Here is a 20,313-nt window from a genome sequence, read left to right as displayed (position 1 = left end):
AATTCATTCACATCCCAGAAACTGAGTACAATATTAATTGGATTTTACATTTGGCATATTCTTATCCATGTCTGTCTCTTTTTTGATCTGTTTATTGTCATCAATTAGACACAAAATTTGTCTTTTAGTTACAGTACTTTCAAGAGTATTTTTCCCTCCTGAATGAAATGGTAACTTCCAGATTTATTATGATTTTTAGTTTAGTCCTACTTACAAGAAATGAACAAAGAACCTTAGCCCCTCTTCCTCCCATTTCTCAGCAATGGGACTAAAACTCCTTTCAAAGCGATCTATGGCAATGGTCTATTAGAATTCTTCCAAGCTTTGTGTATTGATTTTAATCCACAATAACTTAATGCAGGTAACAGCTCTTTCTGAACCATAGGACAGGAATATGGATTGAGATTGGAATCGATTGGGGTGCTTCAGAGTGTGTCTAAAGAGTACAATGGTGGCTATAATGCAGAGAGTTCAGATACCTGAATTAGCACAAGTGTGGTATGGGTGCATTAACCTGCTGGCAGCTACACTGCACTCCCTCAGGCAGCCTTGCAAGGGCTCCTGTTCATAAGGAGCTGTGTCACGCAGCTCACCTCCTTTTCTACCTTGTGTAGTCAGGAAGGATAATTGCAGCCAGAGTAAGAGCCTCTTTCTGTTTCAAAGTCAAATTTCTGTGAACTGTGTGAGTTGCTCTGGAATGCAAATGGGCCCACAGAGCAGATGGGTAAGGGTCAGCCAGAAGATAAAAGCCAGGGAGCCCTGAGAGACAGCCCTTGACATAGAAATGAGTTAGCCTGGTCCTACCAGGCTTGGCACTGCACCTACCTTGCTGTCAAACTGCAGCCCCAGCCAGGTCCCAAAACATTTGAATTGCTCGATAACCAACCTTATCTAGTATATAGTACCTGCTACTTCAGAAGAATGGGTTGAAAATAACAATAATTGAAAAAAAAAAAAAGGCGCTGGGTTTCCCAGCAGGCTGCGAGATTAAAGCTTGTCAAATGAATGATCCCAGTAGTGAATAACTGTAAGGTTTATGACCTGTTTTAATACAAGCTAGGTAGCTCAAAGGGACATAAAACAGCTATTAAAAAAGGCCTGTGCCCAGTCAGTAGCAATTTAAAATTGGCCCTTGTACAGGTGTGGTGGTTGCAAGAGGAATATGAAGACAGGTTCTGCCTCTGTCAAGGAATATTAGTTTCTTTTTTTGTAATAATGATTTAATTGTTACTATTTTGGGTACTACTGCAGTCCAATATACTTATATATATATAGATAGATAGACAGATAGATAGATATACACAGTATAATACATGCCTCAATTGAAATAATTTTTCTTAAAAGATTGGGCACTAGGGCAGAGATAGAGCTGCCTGATGGAATCAAGAGACTTTACAGAAGTCCACAGTATTCAGATAAGAAAATGGGAGAATGGGATCAGGACTGCATGAGAAAAGTGACCACCAAAAATATTGGGAGAAAGTATAAGAAGAATTATCTATGAGACTATTGCACACTATTATAAAACATTTATTCAGTATTTAATGAGGTATCCTGCACATAATCTTTCCTGAGGTTGATCTTTATTGTACAGTCAGTCACTGATGCTTCTGCCCTGACATTTTTAATGCTTTATCACTTCTGTTTGTTCCTCTGCATATGCTTAAACACTGTCTGTCTTATTTCATCTTCCTTATGCCTATCCTTTCCCCAGTCACTCTGAAAGTTACTCCAGCTTCATAAAGAACTTTTTTTTTAACTTCCTTTAAGCCAGTATTGGAATTCAAATCCCAAAGACAGTTTCAGCTTTTAAAATCAGGCCCTAGCTTCATATCTCATGTTTCATCTCTGAGTGGTAAATTCAATAGAAAAAGGGACTGAAGATGCAGACCTCCTGCCAGCTCAATGTCCCTAAAGACACTGTCTGCTTTCAAATTTCTTTCTTTTCTAATCTGGGCAACAAATGCTCATGAATTAAATACCAACCACTGAGAATTAAACTAGTCCACATACGATAACATTTTCCACTGTGCAAATGATGTTCTTAATTATTTTTCCTTTCTATGCTTATCTACCCTTTTGCCAGTCCTTTCACTACATCACGTCCCACAGTGCCCACCTGCAGCCCAGGGTGACCAACCTGCAGCTCTCTCTGTGCAGGTAAACTGGGTGATAACTCTTGAGATACTGTGTACAGGGATGTATGGCAAAGCATAATTCAGCATGGCTTGCTGTTATCTGTCTTTCTTTTATCCTGCCTGCCTTCTCAGGACCCTCCAGATATGAAAATACATTCCTGTTTGGGAGCTGTTTTGAATTTTCATGTAGAGCCACGAGGATCTTTTGCACCATTAGGATACTATACCTCATGCATTTTCAGGAAAAGCTCTGTACTTTTCAGTCAAGGTTTTAATGCTTTAAAACAGAGAAATTCAAACTTTTTCCTATTTTGAACAACAGGGGATTTTTAAGAAAATACAATTTTAAAAATACCTGCTGGCCTATTCATCGTCAAATGGACCAAATCTCATTGCATTTCAATGTCTTAATATTCACATGAATAATTCAGTAATTGCTGTGGCTAATACAATGATATTATGAGAATGTCTGCTGCATTTTAGGTCTTTTTTAATAAAACTGAATAACTGAAAAAGAGAAGAAATTGAGACAGCCAAAATGGATATATAGCTAAATTTTTTCTTAGGCAATTGTTCATTCAAGACACTCTGAATTTGTTTGGAACAGCTATGCTGACCTTTGATTGAGCTACACTTCAGAAACTCAGAATACATTTCAGAAATTCACCAGCAAGTGACTTGAACTTAAGAGCAACTTGTCAAACACAAAGTTCAGACTTCAGTTTCATGTATGGAAGCAGTCCAAGACAGAGATATCTGATATTTAAGTTAGACAAAATAAGCCCTTTCTAAAAGTGCAGAAAGCGTGGTACTAATCCAACTCGGATTAAAACATTGAATTATGTGTAGACAAACGTGACCATAGTTCTCCTCAGAATAAACCAGAAAGAAATATTTCTTATTGCTATTTATGCAAAGGAGAGAATTCATGTGTACTGCAGAAGAGCCAGGATCCTCTGCCAAGTGAAACCAGATGATTTCCAGTCTGGGGCTATGCTGTATTCTGCCATACTCACAAAGAGATTTGGGATAAGGTCTGCAGATACATAGCTCATAATTATTATGCTTACTTAGGGAAAGGAATTAGTAGATGGATGTGGACGATGGGAATTGTTCAGCATTTGCTTTTTGAAAGACTGAGGAAATAAATCACAATCATTTATGATTTTCAGACTCCAGAAGGTTTAATTTCATTAGTATAATGCAATATAAACCCAGGTGTTGCAATTTGCTATCCTCTCAAATTCTACTGCAATTAAAAAAAAAAGGTCCTTTTCAACCTGAAGGCATAACAAAATGAAATTGGAAGAGGAGAAGGGGTGCTATCTAAAAAGGCATGAGAGATTTGAACTTTTAACAAAGCCAAATTATAAACTAATGTAAACTTCTCGACTCTCAATGAAAAAGAAACCTATTAATATTCAAAGATATTAATATTTAATTTTAACACTTGTTTCCCTGGATCAAGATCATTCTGTTAGAAAATGGCAGAATTAATAACAATAATAATTCACAATCTATATAGATTCTTTACTTTTCACAGAAATGTATTGACTTAATTGAACAACAGGGAAAGAGATGGAAGAGAAAATACAGTGAAGATCACCACTAAAATAAAGTTAATTGGTGAAATCCCTCCTGCTCTCACATTCAAGGTAAGAATCACACATTTTCATCACAGGTTAAATACAAATCTCCAGTATTGTCCTTCCCAGAAGATATAAAACTAGTGAGGAGACTGAAATGCCCTGTGCTGCGTTGAACTTTAAATTTCTGTCTTTACTTTTATAATTACTGTACAATCCTACCAGGATAGGTAATTACTTTTGTGTATCTTTGCAAGCTGATATATATATCCATGCTATAATAACATGAAAGAAGAAGCTCTCTGTCAAGGGAACAAAGATAACTGGGGATAAAGCAGGAACAGTGGGGAGAGAGGGAAGAACTACTACTAAAAACAATGCTAATATTCTAATTCAAATTTATTTTTCTAGGCAAAATCCACAGATCATTTTTGTCAACAGATAATTATACTGAACCAATTAATAGGAGTATCAGGCAAAACAGAGACCAGCCACTGCCACCATGATGCTATTATGATGAACATTCAATTAAAGTGTAATCTTCCCCCTCTCTGTTACTCCTTTCTTTTTTTATTCCCCTCTGTGAATTCATTCCTCCTTGGCTGGCTTTTGCTGTTTTTGCTGTTGTTTAATTTGGTTTTGGGTTCTTTTTTAGGTTTGTGGGTTTTTTTTTTGCTTGTGGTTGTCTGGTTTGTTTTGTCTTGTAGATTCTACCACAGGAAGTTCTCTAATGTACTAAGAGCTGGAACAAAATGCTCACCATGACAGGTAAAGGTGTCTAAATACACATAAAATAATGGGAGGGGTGTGAAACTGCTCTGTCCATGGTACTGACATGCTCTGGTGATTTCACTTTCGACCCCTGACCCTTTATCATGCACTGTCAGCAATGCAAACCCTGAAAACTCCTCAGCTTGCTGTTTATAAAAAAGTGCTGGGCCTTTAGACACTGAACTCAAACACAAGTAGAGGGCAGCAAGAGAGAAATAGCTCAATCTAACCTTGACAGTTCTGCAGCCCTGGATCAACTTTGTATTTGGGCATTGGTCCAAAGAGGCCTGTATGTCTCATATTTTCTTTTTTTTTTTTCTCCACTCTTAAAAACTTCTCCTCAAGCTAGGTTTATGGCAGGAATACACTGGCCTCATAACACAAATTCCTATCCTGGTAGACATTGTCTGTTCAGCTTTAAACCAAGAATTTTTCTTAATGTAAGATGTGCACACAGGGGGAGAACCTGGCTGACAAAAAGCCAGGATGGGACAGTGGATGTTTTACCAAACTAACAATACTTGACCTAAGCTGACCTTGAATATTTTCTGAGTGTGACAATTTGTGTTAGACTGCACACAATTTCCCAAGGTGATTGGAATTGAATTATTTAGAGCTTCAGCTAGGTAGCTTTAGCTAACAGTTGAAGCTTGCCCTTTATCAGCTCAGATGCTTGTGTTACCTAATTTAGAATTTGCCTGTGGAAGAAACAGGTTCTAATGTGTCTGATTCACTCTGAAAAGTGCTGTACTGATAAACAATTTTATTTTGTGGAAAATTATCAATCTTTCTGGGTTTTTTGTGACCAGCTTAAACCAGAGCCTCTAACACCAACTACCTTCTTGGTAAAACCATGTATTTAGTAAAAAGATGTGGCAAAAGGAAGAATATGCATTCCTGCTAATGCAGAAGGATGAGCATCTGCTTACCAGCACAGTCACCACACGCAGAACCACTCCTCTCATGTTGTTCTCCAGCTTTCTGTCTGTTAGTGACCCATTCAGACCAGTTACAGGATTCCAGCAGCCAAGCTAAAAGAGAAAACAAAAATCATTTTCTCATTTGCCCATAAAACTTTGCTAGTCATTCCTGCTAGGTGTCTTTAAGCAGGAATGTATGAAATAGAATACCTTTTGGACTCAATGGGATGGAAACTCAGGGGATGGCTTGTGCACAGATTCATCTTGAAATTGAAAATTAAGCAATTAAGGATATCAGGTTTTGATTTTAAATATCAGTGTGCAATGGATGACAGCATCCAGGATTTGGGGTTATATGAGTTGCTTTAAAAGAGGTCAGAGAGGATATCAATATTAGTGAAAGACATAAAAAGTACTGTACCTGTAGCAATATTTCTACCTTACTTTCATTAATACACTAATTGGAGAAATAATAGCTACCATCATTTTAGCACACTCTTTGCTCCAGCCCATCATTCCTAGTGGAACTCTGACAAAAGGAATTACACCAGCTTTAATTAAAGCTTATACTACTAATTGGTAATGAAACAGCAGTGATTTTAAGCCAGTTTAAAAATGACATTTAAAGATGATTGAGGAAAAGACCATTGGATAGGCACATCACAGGATTGAGAGGGTACTGCAACAGACTATGCAGAAAAAGAAGTTCATCTATGCCATTCTTTGCATTGGTGCTATTGTAGTTCTTAAGCTTCTTGGATGAAGCTTTTTTGCTCAGGAATGTGTTTAGGATTATCTGCCTTTCAATCTGGGTGTAGTAGATACTGACTTGCAATTCAGCTTCTCTGAAAATGTAACTTGCCTGGGATTTTGTATGAGGGTAGATGCTTTTTTTGAAGCACGGAGAAACAAATCAATCAACCACACATCCCTTAGCACCACACACCAAGACAACCAGTCTCATTTTTTAAATTCATTTCCACACTCAGCTGTCCTGCACAATTACCAGTGCTAAATCTAAAACCCAACAGGAGGACAATGATTGACTTCAGAGGACTTTGGGGCAGAGTCTCAATTATGGCAGGTAAACCAATTGCCTATGTGAAGTCATTACACAGCCAAAGGGACAGACAGGCACCTGTAGCTACCAGTTCTTGCTCTGAATCGCCTCTCCATGGACTGTGAATGAAACCTTTCCAGGGATGCTCATCTTCTGACTCCTATTTAAAGGAACAAAAGGCCTTGCTTCCTCTGATAAACTGAGACTAACATCAGTAGGGTATTGTTGGGTCCAGTGGCCTCTACTAAAACTATTCTCTTGGGGAATTCAGCACCATAATCTGAGAGAAACGCAAACTGTAAAAAAATGGAAAATATTACTGTAAATTCACACAGAGTCATAGAAATGGCAGGTTGCCTCAAACCATCTGAAAGGGTTTGTAAAGAAGGGAGTTTGCTGACTGTGCTTGAACAGGAATTTACAGAAATCATTATTTTCATCACTTCATGTGAAAAGGCTTTGTATATGTGTTTCATAGATCTTTCAAAGTGAAACAGAAGATAAAGACCAGACTTTAAGTAAATATATTTAACCATTTTAGAAGTGCATAATCTGAAAGATTTGTTTTCTTCATTACATCTATTAGACTAAAGCAACTCCTAAATTGTTAAATTTCAATATATTTATATAAATTCTTTGAAGATGCCTCCTTGGGAAAAGAACATCTCAAATAGTAAAAAACAAAAGAAAATTCTGCAATTATGTAGAATTGGGTTTGTCTTAATGGTCTCACAGGTCTTTTCCAATCTAAACGATCCCATGATTCTAGATTTCCTAGAGGAAGATGGCCTTAAAATAATGTCATCACTTCTCTCTGCTGCTTTCAGGAGCACTCACATCTAATTCTTGCCCTTCTGAAGTCAAGGTTATCCTCCAGACCGGGAATGAATGAGGGTAATGCTGAGCATACTTGTAATCACAAGTAATGACTGAATCAAGGATCTAGTAGATCCAAACCCCAGAGAAACTGAAAGCAGTGACAGGATAGAAGGAGAAACAAAACCAGGAGGTGTCCTATGAATCTCTTGAAATTGCTCATCTTTCCTATGGCTGCTTCCAAATAAAAGCACGAATTATCCCCGTTTGGTTTCCCCATTTCATGTTCCCATCCAATCACAAAGACCAGCAAGGAATCACAGCAGCCCTCTCTGCTTCTTCTGCTCCTCCACAGTGTACCCAGCTGCTCTCTAGTCATGGATGGACTACTGACACCTTCCAGGTCCTCACCACTCCCCTGGAAAGGCCCTGCAACACTTTGGGTGGAATAACCTAAATGCTGGAGTGTATGGCCTATAATGGAACAGGGAAATGCAGCACATGAACGTGCACTGCACTTTGTAGGTGTCAAACCACTGACATCCCATAAAGCAAAGCATTTCATGGGCAACATTTTTGTATGAAAAATAGTGAAAACAGTACTAAGCTCAGAACAAAGCTGCATTAAATTAATTCAGCGATTGTCATTCTTAGTCACACAAAGAAACTAATTAGAACTTAGATCCAATTAGCATATCCAAATGTGTTGGATGTATAATTACTGCAGAAACTCTGTTGCTTTTGCCAGAACTAAAACCCTAGGAAGTTGCTGAAGAGCCTTTTTATCCTTTTGAAGTTAAAGTCCATTTTTAATTATGCACATTAATGTGCACATATTTATACAATTAAGTTTTTAGCCCAACCCTACCTTTTTTAAGGCAAACCCCCCCCCACCAACATAACATTTCTGGAAATTCAGCATAGCACTAATTTTCCTTTAAAAAGGCACTTTTATTTTCAATTATTCTTCATTTAATTTTCAATTCAATTGTTCCTTTATGCAGCTCAGTCACGGTGAAGACAAATGTGCAGTGTCTTGCCAACAAAGTTGAAATTGATTTTGAGTGGGAGCTGCTTACTGTTATTAGGAGAAAACAAATCAACATTTATTGATGACAATTTGAGCTTGTCATTGCAGCAAGGAGCAAATGTAACTACTGCTGAAACATTGAGACGGGGGTGGCATGAAGCTCCCTCTTCAGCTTTGTCTCGTTTAAATGCTTCTGCAAAACATTTGCTGTTTCTGCAGTTACTTCCTTTTACTTTTGTTCTCTCTCTGATGGTTGAAATGAGAGAATAGATCAGACAATAGCAGAATCTCACATTAATTTGGGTGGATTTGGGCAGATGGGTGATGGGAACTCTCTTACTGAGCACAGTGCTTGTTATCTTCATACCACACAAAATTTATCATTTATAGTGCTTTGAACTTCTGTTTCAGTTCCTTTTATTTATTCTAATGACAGCTTTCACTCTGCCAGGTTTGATATAATATGATGAAGATGGAAAAGTTGTCAGTCTTCTACTTCCTTTGATACCCAAATTGAAATATCTTTCTGTTCATCCCACATCCCAGCTTGTTATCCTCACTGTCATCATTGTTGAAATGAGCTTTGTTCTCCTGTTTTGCTGGCAAAGCCAAAAATTTTCTTCCCTTCTTCATTAGAAATTTTTGACTATATGAACAATGCATTATGGAAGGTCTTTAATTTGTATATCAATATTACAGTAGGCCAATCCTATTTCATGTGTACTTACAATTTCATTATTTATAAGGAACTTGGAACACTAAAGTCTATAATGCCTTTGCGACAGAGCTTACAGCCAGTTTTCCTCCCCTACTTCCTATGCAACCAGTGAACTCTGCTGAATATCTGAGAGCTTTCACTTCTTTTCCTGGCAGAGTAAAGTGCAGATTGTGTCAATTAATCAAGAAAAATACATTGGCCTGGTATGGCCACAGTTGAGGACCATCAGAGAAAATGAATAAAACCAGAATACTGCTACAGATTAATTGCTTAAGTGGTTGTCACTACATCAAAGTTTAGAGTGTTCTGCTGCTTCAATTAACATAGAAAATATACAGGCACTGGTTAATCCAATGCAACCACCTTGGAACTCAGGCTGCATTACCAGAACACAAGGGTCAAGAGCAGAAAACAACTCTAGAGGAGGTGCAATGGAAACCTGAAAAATAAAACTATACCACATCTGCAACCCAAATCTATAAGGACATTGGGATCATTGACTCCTCTTTCATTTATTTATCTGTCATTTAAAGAAAAAAGTCCCAACAATACCTTGGTTTTAGTATGGACAGCCTGACAAAATATTTCCAGTGGAAATTCCCAGGATAGAGAAGTTCATAGAGAGCTGGTGAGTCACAGAAAGAGCAGCCTCCCTGCCTGGAGTACCCACACGTGCTTCAGAAATTCCCTCCTCAATTTTCACCTGGGTCCAACCTGCTTTCGAAACTGAATTCTTACAAGGCCCAACCTCAGTGGAAGACATGTGCATTAATAATCCCCTTTTCCATTCCAAAGCACACTAAATTCACAGAAATGGAAAAGCCCCCATGAAGCTGTCACAAAATGACACTCAGCTGGAAGATTTGAGCTCCCAGGAGTGTCAGGAAGGCATGAAATGGGGCGCACAACAAAAAATGAAGAAAAAAGTAGAGTTTTTTTTGGTGGTGTGTGGATTCAGCATTTGCAAAATTTTCTAGGACACCAGTTTAGGCAAAATTCAAGGAGGACAACCCAGAAATTGTTTTGCACAGAGTATTCCTCATGCCTCTTGTCAGCTGTTGTTTAATATGTCCAAGGGCATCTGGAAAATCAGACATTAAATCCTATTGCTTAAAGACTATGTCTTAGAGAAGAAACACCATAAAAGACATATTTTGGTCACCAATATGATACTGTCAGTTATGTAAAAAAGTAGCCAGATGCTCTGTTAACTTGTTAAATAGTCCTTTCCATTCAGCTCTTTAGCCAGCAACCAACAGTTGATCAACCAAATCTGCAAAAACATCTGGTGGCCAGTGGTTAACTGAGGCCTTTTGTACCCCTGGGCTTGATTAAAGAAGTAAGGATCTGTTCTGTTTTTTCAGCAATTTCCTAATAGGATTGGTTAGCAGGACAGATTTCTGTGTTTAACTGCTACTTTCACCAAAGCTTAGGTAATAGTCAGCAAATAGTAAGTTGCCAAAATCAATAGAAAATACTGTGCTCAACAATTGGATAATGTATAGAAGCATTTGTTTCCCCTACATTCTGTGTGGTGAAATCTATATAGTTCTGTGCATTCAGTTAATTATTTTGTACAGTGTGTTTTATTGCTTTAATTTGTCTCTGGCCTAGGAGGAATGGCCTGCCCCTAGACTTGCTCTGTTATTTTCAAGCTGTTAGGAGGACATGAATACTCAAGTTTAGTTTTATATCCAGCTAAGGATTGTAATTGCAGAAGCTGAGATGGGCTATTTGTTTTGTTAACTGATCATAAGACACAAGTGCAAGTGACCTCAATAGAAATTTCTTTCCTCAAAGCCAATGCACAAGGCAGAATAACAGTGAAGAGAGTTAAATAAAATATTTTGCTTTGGGGACCACCCAAATTTTCTTTTCTTACTGAACTGAAATAAAGAAGCTAATGGAAAGTTACAACCTGCTGTTCATTTGCCTACTAGCTACTGACTCAATGTTTTCTCAAGGACCCAGACTGCTGCCAGAAGTTATAATTGGGTATTTTAGACCACTGACAAATGTTGAATTTACAGGGGAAACAACACAGACATCATAGGTATTCTCCCACTGCATGCTCTACTCAAAAAGCTGATGCTCAGTGCTTAGGCCAAGCTTCTAGAACCTAATGGTGTAATTTTTCAAATGTATAGTAAATCACCACATCTCAAAGAAAATGAATCATCTCTCCCAGCTAGTGGTGTCATTCTAATGATCCCTGCCATCTCCCCCCACCATCTCTTCATCTCTGGCTTACTTTCTCTATTTTTTCTTTCCCTTTCATTTGAAATTTGGTGGTCTTAATCTATAATTTTCCCCTTCCGTCATCTCTCATCTTTGGAAAATACCCTTTTTTCCCTTCTTTAGTCCCTTTTTTACTGTGAATTCAGTACTCCCAGCAGCTCCCTGACCTGTGCTTATCTTCCTCTTTCCTACACTGCAATACCTCTTGCCATCCATTTCTCTGTGTACTTTCAGTGTATTTTCTGTCCTCTCTGTTTTTCTTTCCCTTGATCTTCCTTTCCATTTCCTGTGGCTTCTTCCTGTCTTTTTTTTGTTTTGTTTTTATTTTTGGTTTGTTTGTTTTTTTTCAGGGTTTGGGTTGGTCAAGGAACATCACTTTTCACCACATCCAGCTTTGACTCATTTTTGGGTCTTTTCCCCTTTCTCTTTGCCCTTGGATCTCCTTTTCTCTCAGGCAGTCCTGTCAGAAAACTTCTCCCCTACTCCTCCTTCTCTTTTTGTCTTATGAGGGAGATGGGACTTAACAAAATAAATTACTCTATAGCCCTGTTTCCTTTGCTTTCATCTTTCCTGCTGTTTTCTTTTTTTACTCCCATCCTCTGACAACCTTACAGAACCCTGAAGAAAAGACTCGGGCGAGGATAATAATGAGTCAGGTGTTGATCTCTTTTCCCATTGCCTCCATATTTCAATTAAAGGCAGATACTCAGAAAAGCCTGTTCTTTGACCCAATACTGACTTCACCTCTTTGCTAACAAATTTCTTCATACTGCCAGAATAAAAGCCATGAATATCACTTTCTTTTTACACTGGAAGATTTTTCACTGATGTCTGAATTATTCCAGGGTAATTGATAATACCAAGGAAGTTCAGGTTTGTATACAGTTTAAATTTAGTCACTTTGATTTTTAATTGCAAATGCTTGTCTCCTTTCTCATTAAGCATATTAAGAGTTAAAAAGGATGTCTTTTATCTAAGTCATGTCAGGCCTGGAAGAAAACCAAAAACCTTCAAATCAGCTTTTATAACTGAATTGTTATAAAAATATCGAATTGTTAAAAAACCATGAAATATATTACAAATTTATAAAATTGGTATAAAAATACTGAATTATTATAAAAATATATAAAAATATTGTCTGTTTTGTCCACCACTGCATCTTTATGAAATCAGAGAAATATCTTCAAGGTTACTTCTCCAGCTTGTATTAAATCACAATATATAAGCTTTTGATACCATCATAAAACCCGGGATCAAACCTATTCAGTGAAAAACAATGAAAAGCACTGTTTTCCACTTGGTTGCATGAAGCTCCCTCTCCACAGGTAGCAAGAACACACACAGAGCACATTTCAGGTTCTCATCAGTTCCCTGGCAGTATTCAAACATTCTTCAGCACACTCCCAGCTTTCCCCTCAGCTCAGTAAGGTGCTTTTTTGAGAACCAAATTTTCAGAAATGGTTTGTCAAACTAGAATATCAACAAAACTCTGTTTGCTGTTGCAGGGCTCAAGAATTCTGGGGGCAGCATTCCAGTAAGAAATCCAAAGAGTAATAGTGCAGAGTAAACCCACCACTGTTCCTTTTGGAGGGAAGTGGGTTTACAGAGCAGCATTCAGAATAAACCCAGTCCAGCAAAGCCACTTAAATGAATCCTCCAGAGTAAAGTGGCCTATAGTGAATGCCCTGCTTCTGCAGCAGTGCTACCAGTGCTGAGCTGCTTGGGCCCCTCCACACTGCACTGCAGTCAGCTGGGTGAGCATGGATGCTAAGAAGCACCTTGGCTTTGTTTTTTTTTTGCAATAAAAATCTCCCCTTCAATATAATCATTGAATTAGTAGTCTGGGAGTCAGCTCTGGAAGTAAATCCACATGGAGAATTGTGTATTAGATACATCACTCTCGAAGCTGGGAAGAAAAAGAGAGACTCCTGTGTAGTTCCAGCCCAGGAACTGCAGTAGCAGAGCAGTAGCACAGATCTGTGCTTGCACTAAAGAAATCGGTGCTCATTTTAAAGGCAGCTGGCAAAGAATGCATGTTTAAATATACATGGGGCCCAATGAGGCTACAGAACATCTGGACTAATCTGAGTGGCACCTCCTTAGCTTTTTTTTTGAAGTGTAAGCAGAATTATCACACACTGCTTTCACAGTAATGCATCAAGGAACTTTACATCTGGTTATCTTTTCGTACAAATAACAATGTTATGAAGTACACTTTTTTCAGGCACAGCATTGGGAATCTCCATTTTAATTTGGCAGGCTAAAGGATTTTAAATGAAACAATACTTCAGCACTATTTACTCAAAAGTACATTTAGTTATTTATTCAGCTACTGAATGCTCACTGGGCAGTACTGCTGTGGTTGTTTTCCTCAGGCATGAAACATGAGTTCACTGGACCTGGGTGGAGGGTGGAGAATGTTCCTAGGATGCATATACCATGGAAATACATGTCCTGAAAACCTTGGAAATAGAACAACCTCATTTCATACTATACTTAGCATCTTTGTCATTGCTACACAATTCTCAACTTCACCATGAAACACCAAATAAGAAAAGGACACAGAAAAACACCTCCTCTCCTTAGTCGAGGCACAGATGTACTGACATGAAAACACTACCTCCAAATACCACATACAAAGTCAAAGAGAGGCAGCTGTGATAAGATCACTATTTTTATCTCAAAGACTGTGGGTCCCTGTCTCCTCAGACACATTCAGCCTCTCATCACCAACATGAAAAGCAAAGGAATTAGCATGTAGGTATTGTGAGAACACACACCAGTGTTCAGCACAGACAATTTCTATATCTTTAAGCATATCTGTACCTGTCCAGAAGCTGTTCAAACTTACACAACATCAAAGTATCTTACACTTTCTGCTGCTTGGCACGGCAGAGTTTGCCAGCTCTTTCTTAAATGTAGTACAAAGAAAGATGTGACAAGAACACCTCCTTTTCATACATGCTAGTGAAATGTGCTTCCCAAGCATGGGGGCTAGGAAACAGCTGCTCACAAAGAATCAACACCAAAAAGTAAATATTAAAAAAAAATGGGAGAGAAAGAAGGAAAAAAGCGGATGGACCGTGAGAAATTTGCATGAAAGGGCAATTTAGTTTATTTCCATTTTAAATGTGCATATGTGAAGGCACTGTGGAGAGTGCCTAAAGAATGATCAGCTTAGGTAAAAAGTGACAAACCAAAACAGGCTTTTACTCAAATTCTTCAAGTGTCTCACTACAGAGGAGCTAACATGGCAATGCAGCAAGAGTAGCACTACATGACAAACTGCTTTCCATTGATTCTTCAGATTCCTGGGATGCTTAAATGAGGAACACAGAAATGGAAACAGTCTTTGCTTACACATAGATCAATACCCTGTTTCTAAAATTCAGGATTTATTCTTAGCCTTGGCATAAAAAAAGAGGTCTGCTACGTTGGGTATGTCACAGACTTACCAGCTTGATACTGGCCAGTAAATCAAAGCTGCATTTTTCCACTGCTTTGTTAGAAAATATTACTCCAGTACAACCCATGCTCACAGAGTATAAGGCTACAGAGTCACCAGCTTTTTAGTGCACTATGGATCAGATGTTACAAGTGATTTACTGGACCATACGTTTTTGAGAGTTTGGTAGTGAAGAAAATAAGATTGTGGCATGTTTTCTTCCACTCCTTCAGCACAGAGACGTTTTCTTAGGAATCAGAACTATTAGTAAAGCAATAAAAAACTATACCACAGCAGTGACCAAGCAGATTTAGTTACCAGTACCAGCTCGCAGCTGAGAAGAAACATCACCATCTTCTGAAGGCTTCTTTTGACCCTGACACTTGGGGCAGGGGAGAACAGAAAGGTAAGAGTGAATTTGAGGAGATGGCTGTGGCCAACAACCTGCATTACAAAAACTAACTTCTTCCCACTAAATTCAACTGCAATGAAAGCAGCTGTGCTCACCTAGAGTCCTGAAGATCAGCACAGGTACCAGCAGCATTGAGCACTGGAAAGTCTCTGAATGATGTGGTCTGGTTCATACCTGGAGTCCCTCCCTCTATGGGGTCCAGGTAATACTTTCTAAAATTTTTGCCTGCAGATGGTCTAGCCTTAATTGCAAAGCAAAGGCCTCTTTAGCATCAATACACTGTTACTGAAATCATCTTTGGTCCAAAGGCCAAGAACTGCTATGCTGATAACCAAATGTTAGACTGAGAATGGTGAAAAGCAATTCCCTAACTACCAACACTATAGACTCACCTTCAGCACAGTCAACACATTCAGCTTCATTCCTTTCTATATGCCAGAGGGCTTTTGCTTCATCATTAGGTAGCAGAAAGGCTGTCCCTAAACTAGACCTGTACTTCTATGGCCTTTTGATGCTGCCTCCAATGACATTTAGAAGGCATCATCACCTGGCCAGCAGGAAAAGTGTAATTCTGACTGGTGGCTCCTGGCAGCAGTGCTGTGGAGCTACCACAGCTGTGCAGAACCTGTTTAAAATACCTATGCTACACTTGTGCACACTACACAACATGCGTGGTTGAGAGCAAATTTTGAGTCCACTAGGTTTACTACTAGCCAGTGCTCCACTGAAGAATATCTAAATCCTATCAGGATCTGTAAATAACTACTTCAGTGGAGGCACATGCAGGAGTGGGTACTTCTGCATTAAAGAAACAGAGGCATTAGTCTGAGTAAATTTCAAATGCTTTCTTAAACATTAAATGGCAAGTTATATGCTGTAGAGTATCTGAAGACTTAAATAAAAGATCCTCGTGGAAAATAGTAACTCATTAGTTTAAAAGATTAAATGGCACATCTAATAAGCCCTGTCTAGAATAGCTGAATCACTGAAATAAATTTTTCTTACAAATGAAAATCACTGCTCTAATGACACTGGAATTTGCCACAAAAATAAATTAGAAATACATCCTAGCAATTAAAACTGCAGAAACACGTGATAAATCTGTCTTGAAAACTATGAGAATTATATTTGCTAGAACACTATATTCCTACAATAGATTCACACACACTGCTAAAATTGAGTAAAGAAAACAAGAACTTTAAACCACTGAGAATTTTTCTTCCTTAGTTTGAAACTGCAAAGATCCTTCTAAGAACATATTGGCATATATAGCAGTGATAATTTAATCAGGTAAGAGATTACTGTGCTCATCACTACAGTCTTTTTAGGATTTAATTTTAAGGGATGATACCTATTTTAAAATGATCTTTTAATTTGAAAAGATCTACTACTTTTAAGAAGAAAGAAATATTTGTCTTAAGAGTACATTACAAAATCAGTAGTTAGGCTCAAATTACCTTACCAGCCTCTTCCCATATAAGAAATTTCTTTCAACTGAGAAGGGTGGCTTAAAAATATCATCTTTCCAAATGCTAGACAGAGCCTAAAACCAGAATCCTCGAGTATTTTTCTTCCCACACCTATGTGTACAGCTGCATTGTCTCCCAATGCACACTCAAAGCTTTTGCCTGGGGACACTGATCATCTTTCAAGGAGCAGGCCCCTAAGGTTAAACAGCTGCTGGAGAAGGTGTAAATGTCTGCAGGACTAAGAGTGCTTGCTTGAAAGCTGACCCTTGGTAGGACTACTCTTGTCCAAGAGCTCACCTCCATTATAGTTTTGATGGAGAACGCTAATGGCTTTCATAAACTTAGAAAGAAGATATTATTACTACAGCTTCACATGTTAACAAAAACTCCTCATTAAAATTTTTTAAACTTATTTTTTTTATTTTTAATATCATGATCTTTTAAAATTTCCCTACAAAACTAACCTCCAACAATCCTGGGTAATATGCTTTAAGTCCCTCACTTCAGGCTAAAGACACAAAAGAAGGAAAAAAACCCAAAGAGCCAAAAGAGCCTGTTACCTGGTGTGGCTTCTATCCATTGTCTAAAGCAGAGATGAATGTTATTAGTCTGTCAGCATTTGTTCTGTTTTAAACACTTTTCTCTGGCTGTTTCATTAACTGTGTTGGCACAGCTATATATTACTCATGTAACCTGCACTTCATTGCACTCCTAATACAAAATCAGGTCCCACAAACATGAACACGAATATAAGGCAGTCGAGGCTGGAGTCTGGGTTGCTGAAAGCCAGAGGATTTTAGTGAAAATAAGCCTCACTAGGCTATATGAGAATCCAATCCTATCCCTACACCTGCAAATGCAACTATATTTTTTCTCAGAACAGATCCTGAGTGTGTCTCCATTTTTAGTACAACACCTGGGAGCTATGCTCAGCTCACTTTTCATTGCATTAAAACACTAATTAAAATGAGAATTTGTACTGCTATAGGAAACATAAATTGCCTCTATGCAAGATGCACTAAAGCTAAGTGAATAATTCATCTATTTTTCATATACAAATTTATTCATGGAATAATATCATGTAATAGCTCCTTTATGGATATTACAGGCAGTTTCTCCAAAGAATTCAATAATCAGAAAGCTGTGCTGGTTTGTTTGCTGGGCACATTGTCCTTACAGGACACCTTTTTCTCTTGATTGGACTGCCTGGCTTCTGGCATGAACATCTGCATTTACCAGTTCAATTCTTATCAGCTTTACAACTCATAAAAACACAGACCACATACTTTCTAAGAAAGCATTGGCAGTAACTTAGTGCAAGCATTACACAGCACATGGCAGCCCTGCTCTCAGGAAGCATCATTGTTTAGCAAATTTAAATTCCTTGAACAAGCAGAACTAAGTCCTTGCACAAACAAGCTACTCTAAGTCCAAATCCACGATGCCCAAACCTGTCTGTCTCGTGGTTTGGTGATTTCAAGATAGATTTGAAAACTCAGAATACTATTAAAAGTGTACTAAACTGGAAAATATTCACTAATTTTCTTCTCCCCTGCTAGTGGGATTCATATTTACCTCACTTTGATAGCTAAGAGAATTTCCTCAGTATTTCTTTCTGTTACTTCTTATATGCTATTTCACTGTTGAAATCAAAGTATAAGTCACTCCAACAGGTCTAGCCCTTCCTTGAGTACACTGGCATTTACTATTCCCATCTCAGAAATCTATATTAGGCTCACATCTCTTTTGAAAAACATTCTCTAATCAGCCCTATGTCTATGCTAATTATCACTATGCTCAGAATGATTACATTGAATAAATAACCTAACATATATAACATGTATTATTTTGAATTGTATAGGCTTCAGTCTCCTTGCTCATACAGAAGTGTCATTGCAGCTCTGCTGGTGTAATTCTATGAACCTGCTAGGCTTGTATAGAGAAGTAATATCTTTTATTAGACCAAGAAATATAGTCAGGGGAGAGAACGAGCTTTGAGCTCAGAAATCTAATGAAAGTCCTCTGAGACAAAAATCTTTCTTGTTTTTCTTCCAGCTGTATTATTTGGTCTTATAAAAGATATAACCCTTTCCCTGTAGACCTGACTGTCCTTGGTTATAATAGATTACTCAGGATGGAGATAGGTCAAAAAGGAGTTGTAGAACAACAGACCAGAAAGAAAAAAAATGCAGGGAAGGAAAAACCATTGCACAGACAAATTGCAACTTTTTATATAAAACAGTCTGCCTGGCAGTCCTGAGGTCTCCTCGACCTCAACACCATGATAGGATTTCTCACCAAGACTACTGACCTCTAGACCAAAACTCAGGGATCTGTTTTTTTGGAGAGGGTGCATGGGGGAGTTGCTAATGGGCAGCTGCCAGCTGTCTGCAGGAAGCAGGCAGGAAACTGGATCTTGCACAAGTGATGCATCTAGGAGCAGTAAGAACAGGAAGGCACTGAAAGAAGGGCTCTCAATGCATATCTGTGGAAGGCTATGGAAAGTACAGTATGGAAAGGAAAGTATGGAAAGGCTTGCTGCTCAATGGGTGGGGGACCCAGAGACAATAAGCACAGGAACAGATGAGGAACGTGCTTTCTTTGACTGGATCTTTACTGTCAGGGTCTGTTCTGAGGCTTTCCAGCTCCTGCACCTCATGTCAGAGCCTGGGGGAATGAAATACGACACATGGCACGAGGAAATCAGTGAGGATGTGCTTAAATAAGAAAAGGAGTCCATGGAACTGCACAGGATATAGCTGACATGGCTGAGGGAGCTACAGTCTCTGATGTGTGGAAAGTCTTAGTGGCTGGAAAAGGGCAGACAGACCTCACACCCATCCTCAAACAGCACAAGCAAGAGGATCCAGTGAAGCAGACTGGTCAGTGCAACCTCAGTTCTTTGAGGGATGGTGAAGCCCTTTCTGTCTGAAGGTGATGCTCTCTGGGATCAAGGCAGGACATCCATCCCTGTGCTGCACAGGCAGTTGATGCCTTTGAAAGGAGAAAGCAAACTTCTATAAACAGAGTGAGGAAAAGTGATGGAAAGTTTAAAGCCTCCCCTTCATCAAAGCAATTTCTATCTGTATTTTCCATTATCCATCTTCTTCTCCTGTAAGTCCCATTTTATCAATTAATCCAGACTGTTTTTTGTAGCAGACAACTTCTCCTGTAGTCATCTGCAAGTTTTATCAATGATGGTTTGCCTGGTTTCTTAAAGGTTGATTTCAATATTTAAAAGAAAAACAAGCCAATTTCCTTGAATATAAATACACCTCAGAATTAGCAGCAGCTGTAATACACAATCATAGAATAAATTGTTGTATTCTTAGACAGACATAATAGATTGAGCCTCAATGAGCAGTCATTAAGGTGACCTTATCATTTGTGCTGTGAAGCATCATTTTTTTTGTTTGCTAGATTTGGCAATTTGAACTACATAGGCTGAAGTTTTCCATAACAGATGTCAGTTCAGGATAGAATAAACTATCATAAATCATACAAACATATCATTTGAATGACAAAAGATGGTATTTAAATAAATTGGTAATTTTCTAATTTCTGGGTAATTGTCAACCTTCAAAATGTTTTTTATTTTTTTTAAGTGTTAATACAGTAGGAAGTGTTTTAGCATAACTTTTATCAAGTTCCCCTCCTACTATTTTTTACTTGTTTCACACTTTCTAGCTGGAAAAGTTCCAGCTTTTGTC

At 38.3% G+C, this 20,313-nt stretch overlaps 1 protein-coding gene across 7 annotated transcripts in view; it reads right to left on the bottom strand.

The window, feature by feature from the left end:
• The window catches only part of GRID2 (glutamate ionotropic receptor delta type subunit 2), a 681,167-nt gene that overhangs the window by 138,323 nt on the left and 522,531 nt on the right, over positions 1 to 20,313 (bottom strand). For all 7 annotated transcript variants that reach the window (XR_013182016.1, XR_013182018.1, XR_013182020.1 and 4 more), the window contains exon 9: positions 5,425 to 5,526. Coding sequence is in view for 2 of the 7 variants with exons in the window: in XM_054633768.2 (XP_054489743.1) it covers positions 5,425 to 5,526 (102 nt within the window). In the remaining 5 variants the exon portion in view is untranslated. The remainder of the gene's footprint in view (positions 1 to 5,424; positions 5,527 to 20,313) is intronic.

Source organism: Agelaius phoeniceus, chromosome 4 (genome assembly GCF_051311805.1).
Source record: "Agelaius phoeniceus isolate bAgePho1 chromosome 4, bAgePho1.hap1, whole genome shotgun sequence".
Classification (NCBI taxonomy): Eukaryota; Metazoa; Chordata; class Aves; order Passeriformes; family Icteridae; genus Agelaius; species Agelaius phoeniceus.
Note: the sequence above shows the minus strand (reverse complement) of the source record. Positions and strands in the feature narration are given on the sequence as shown.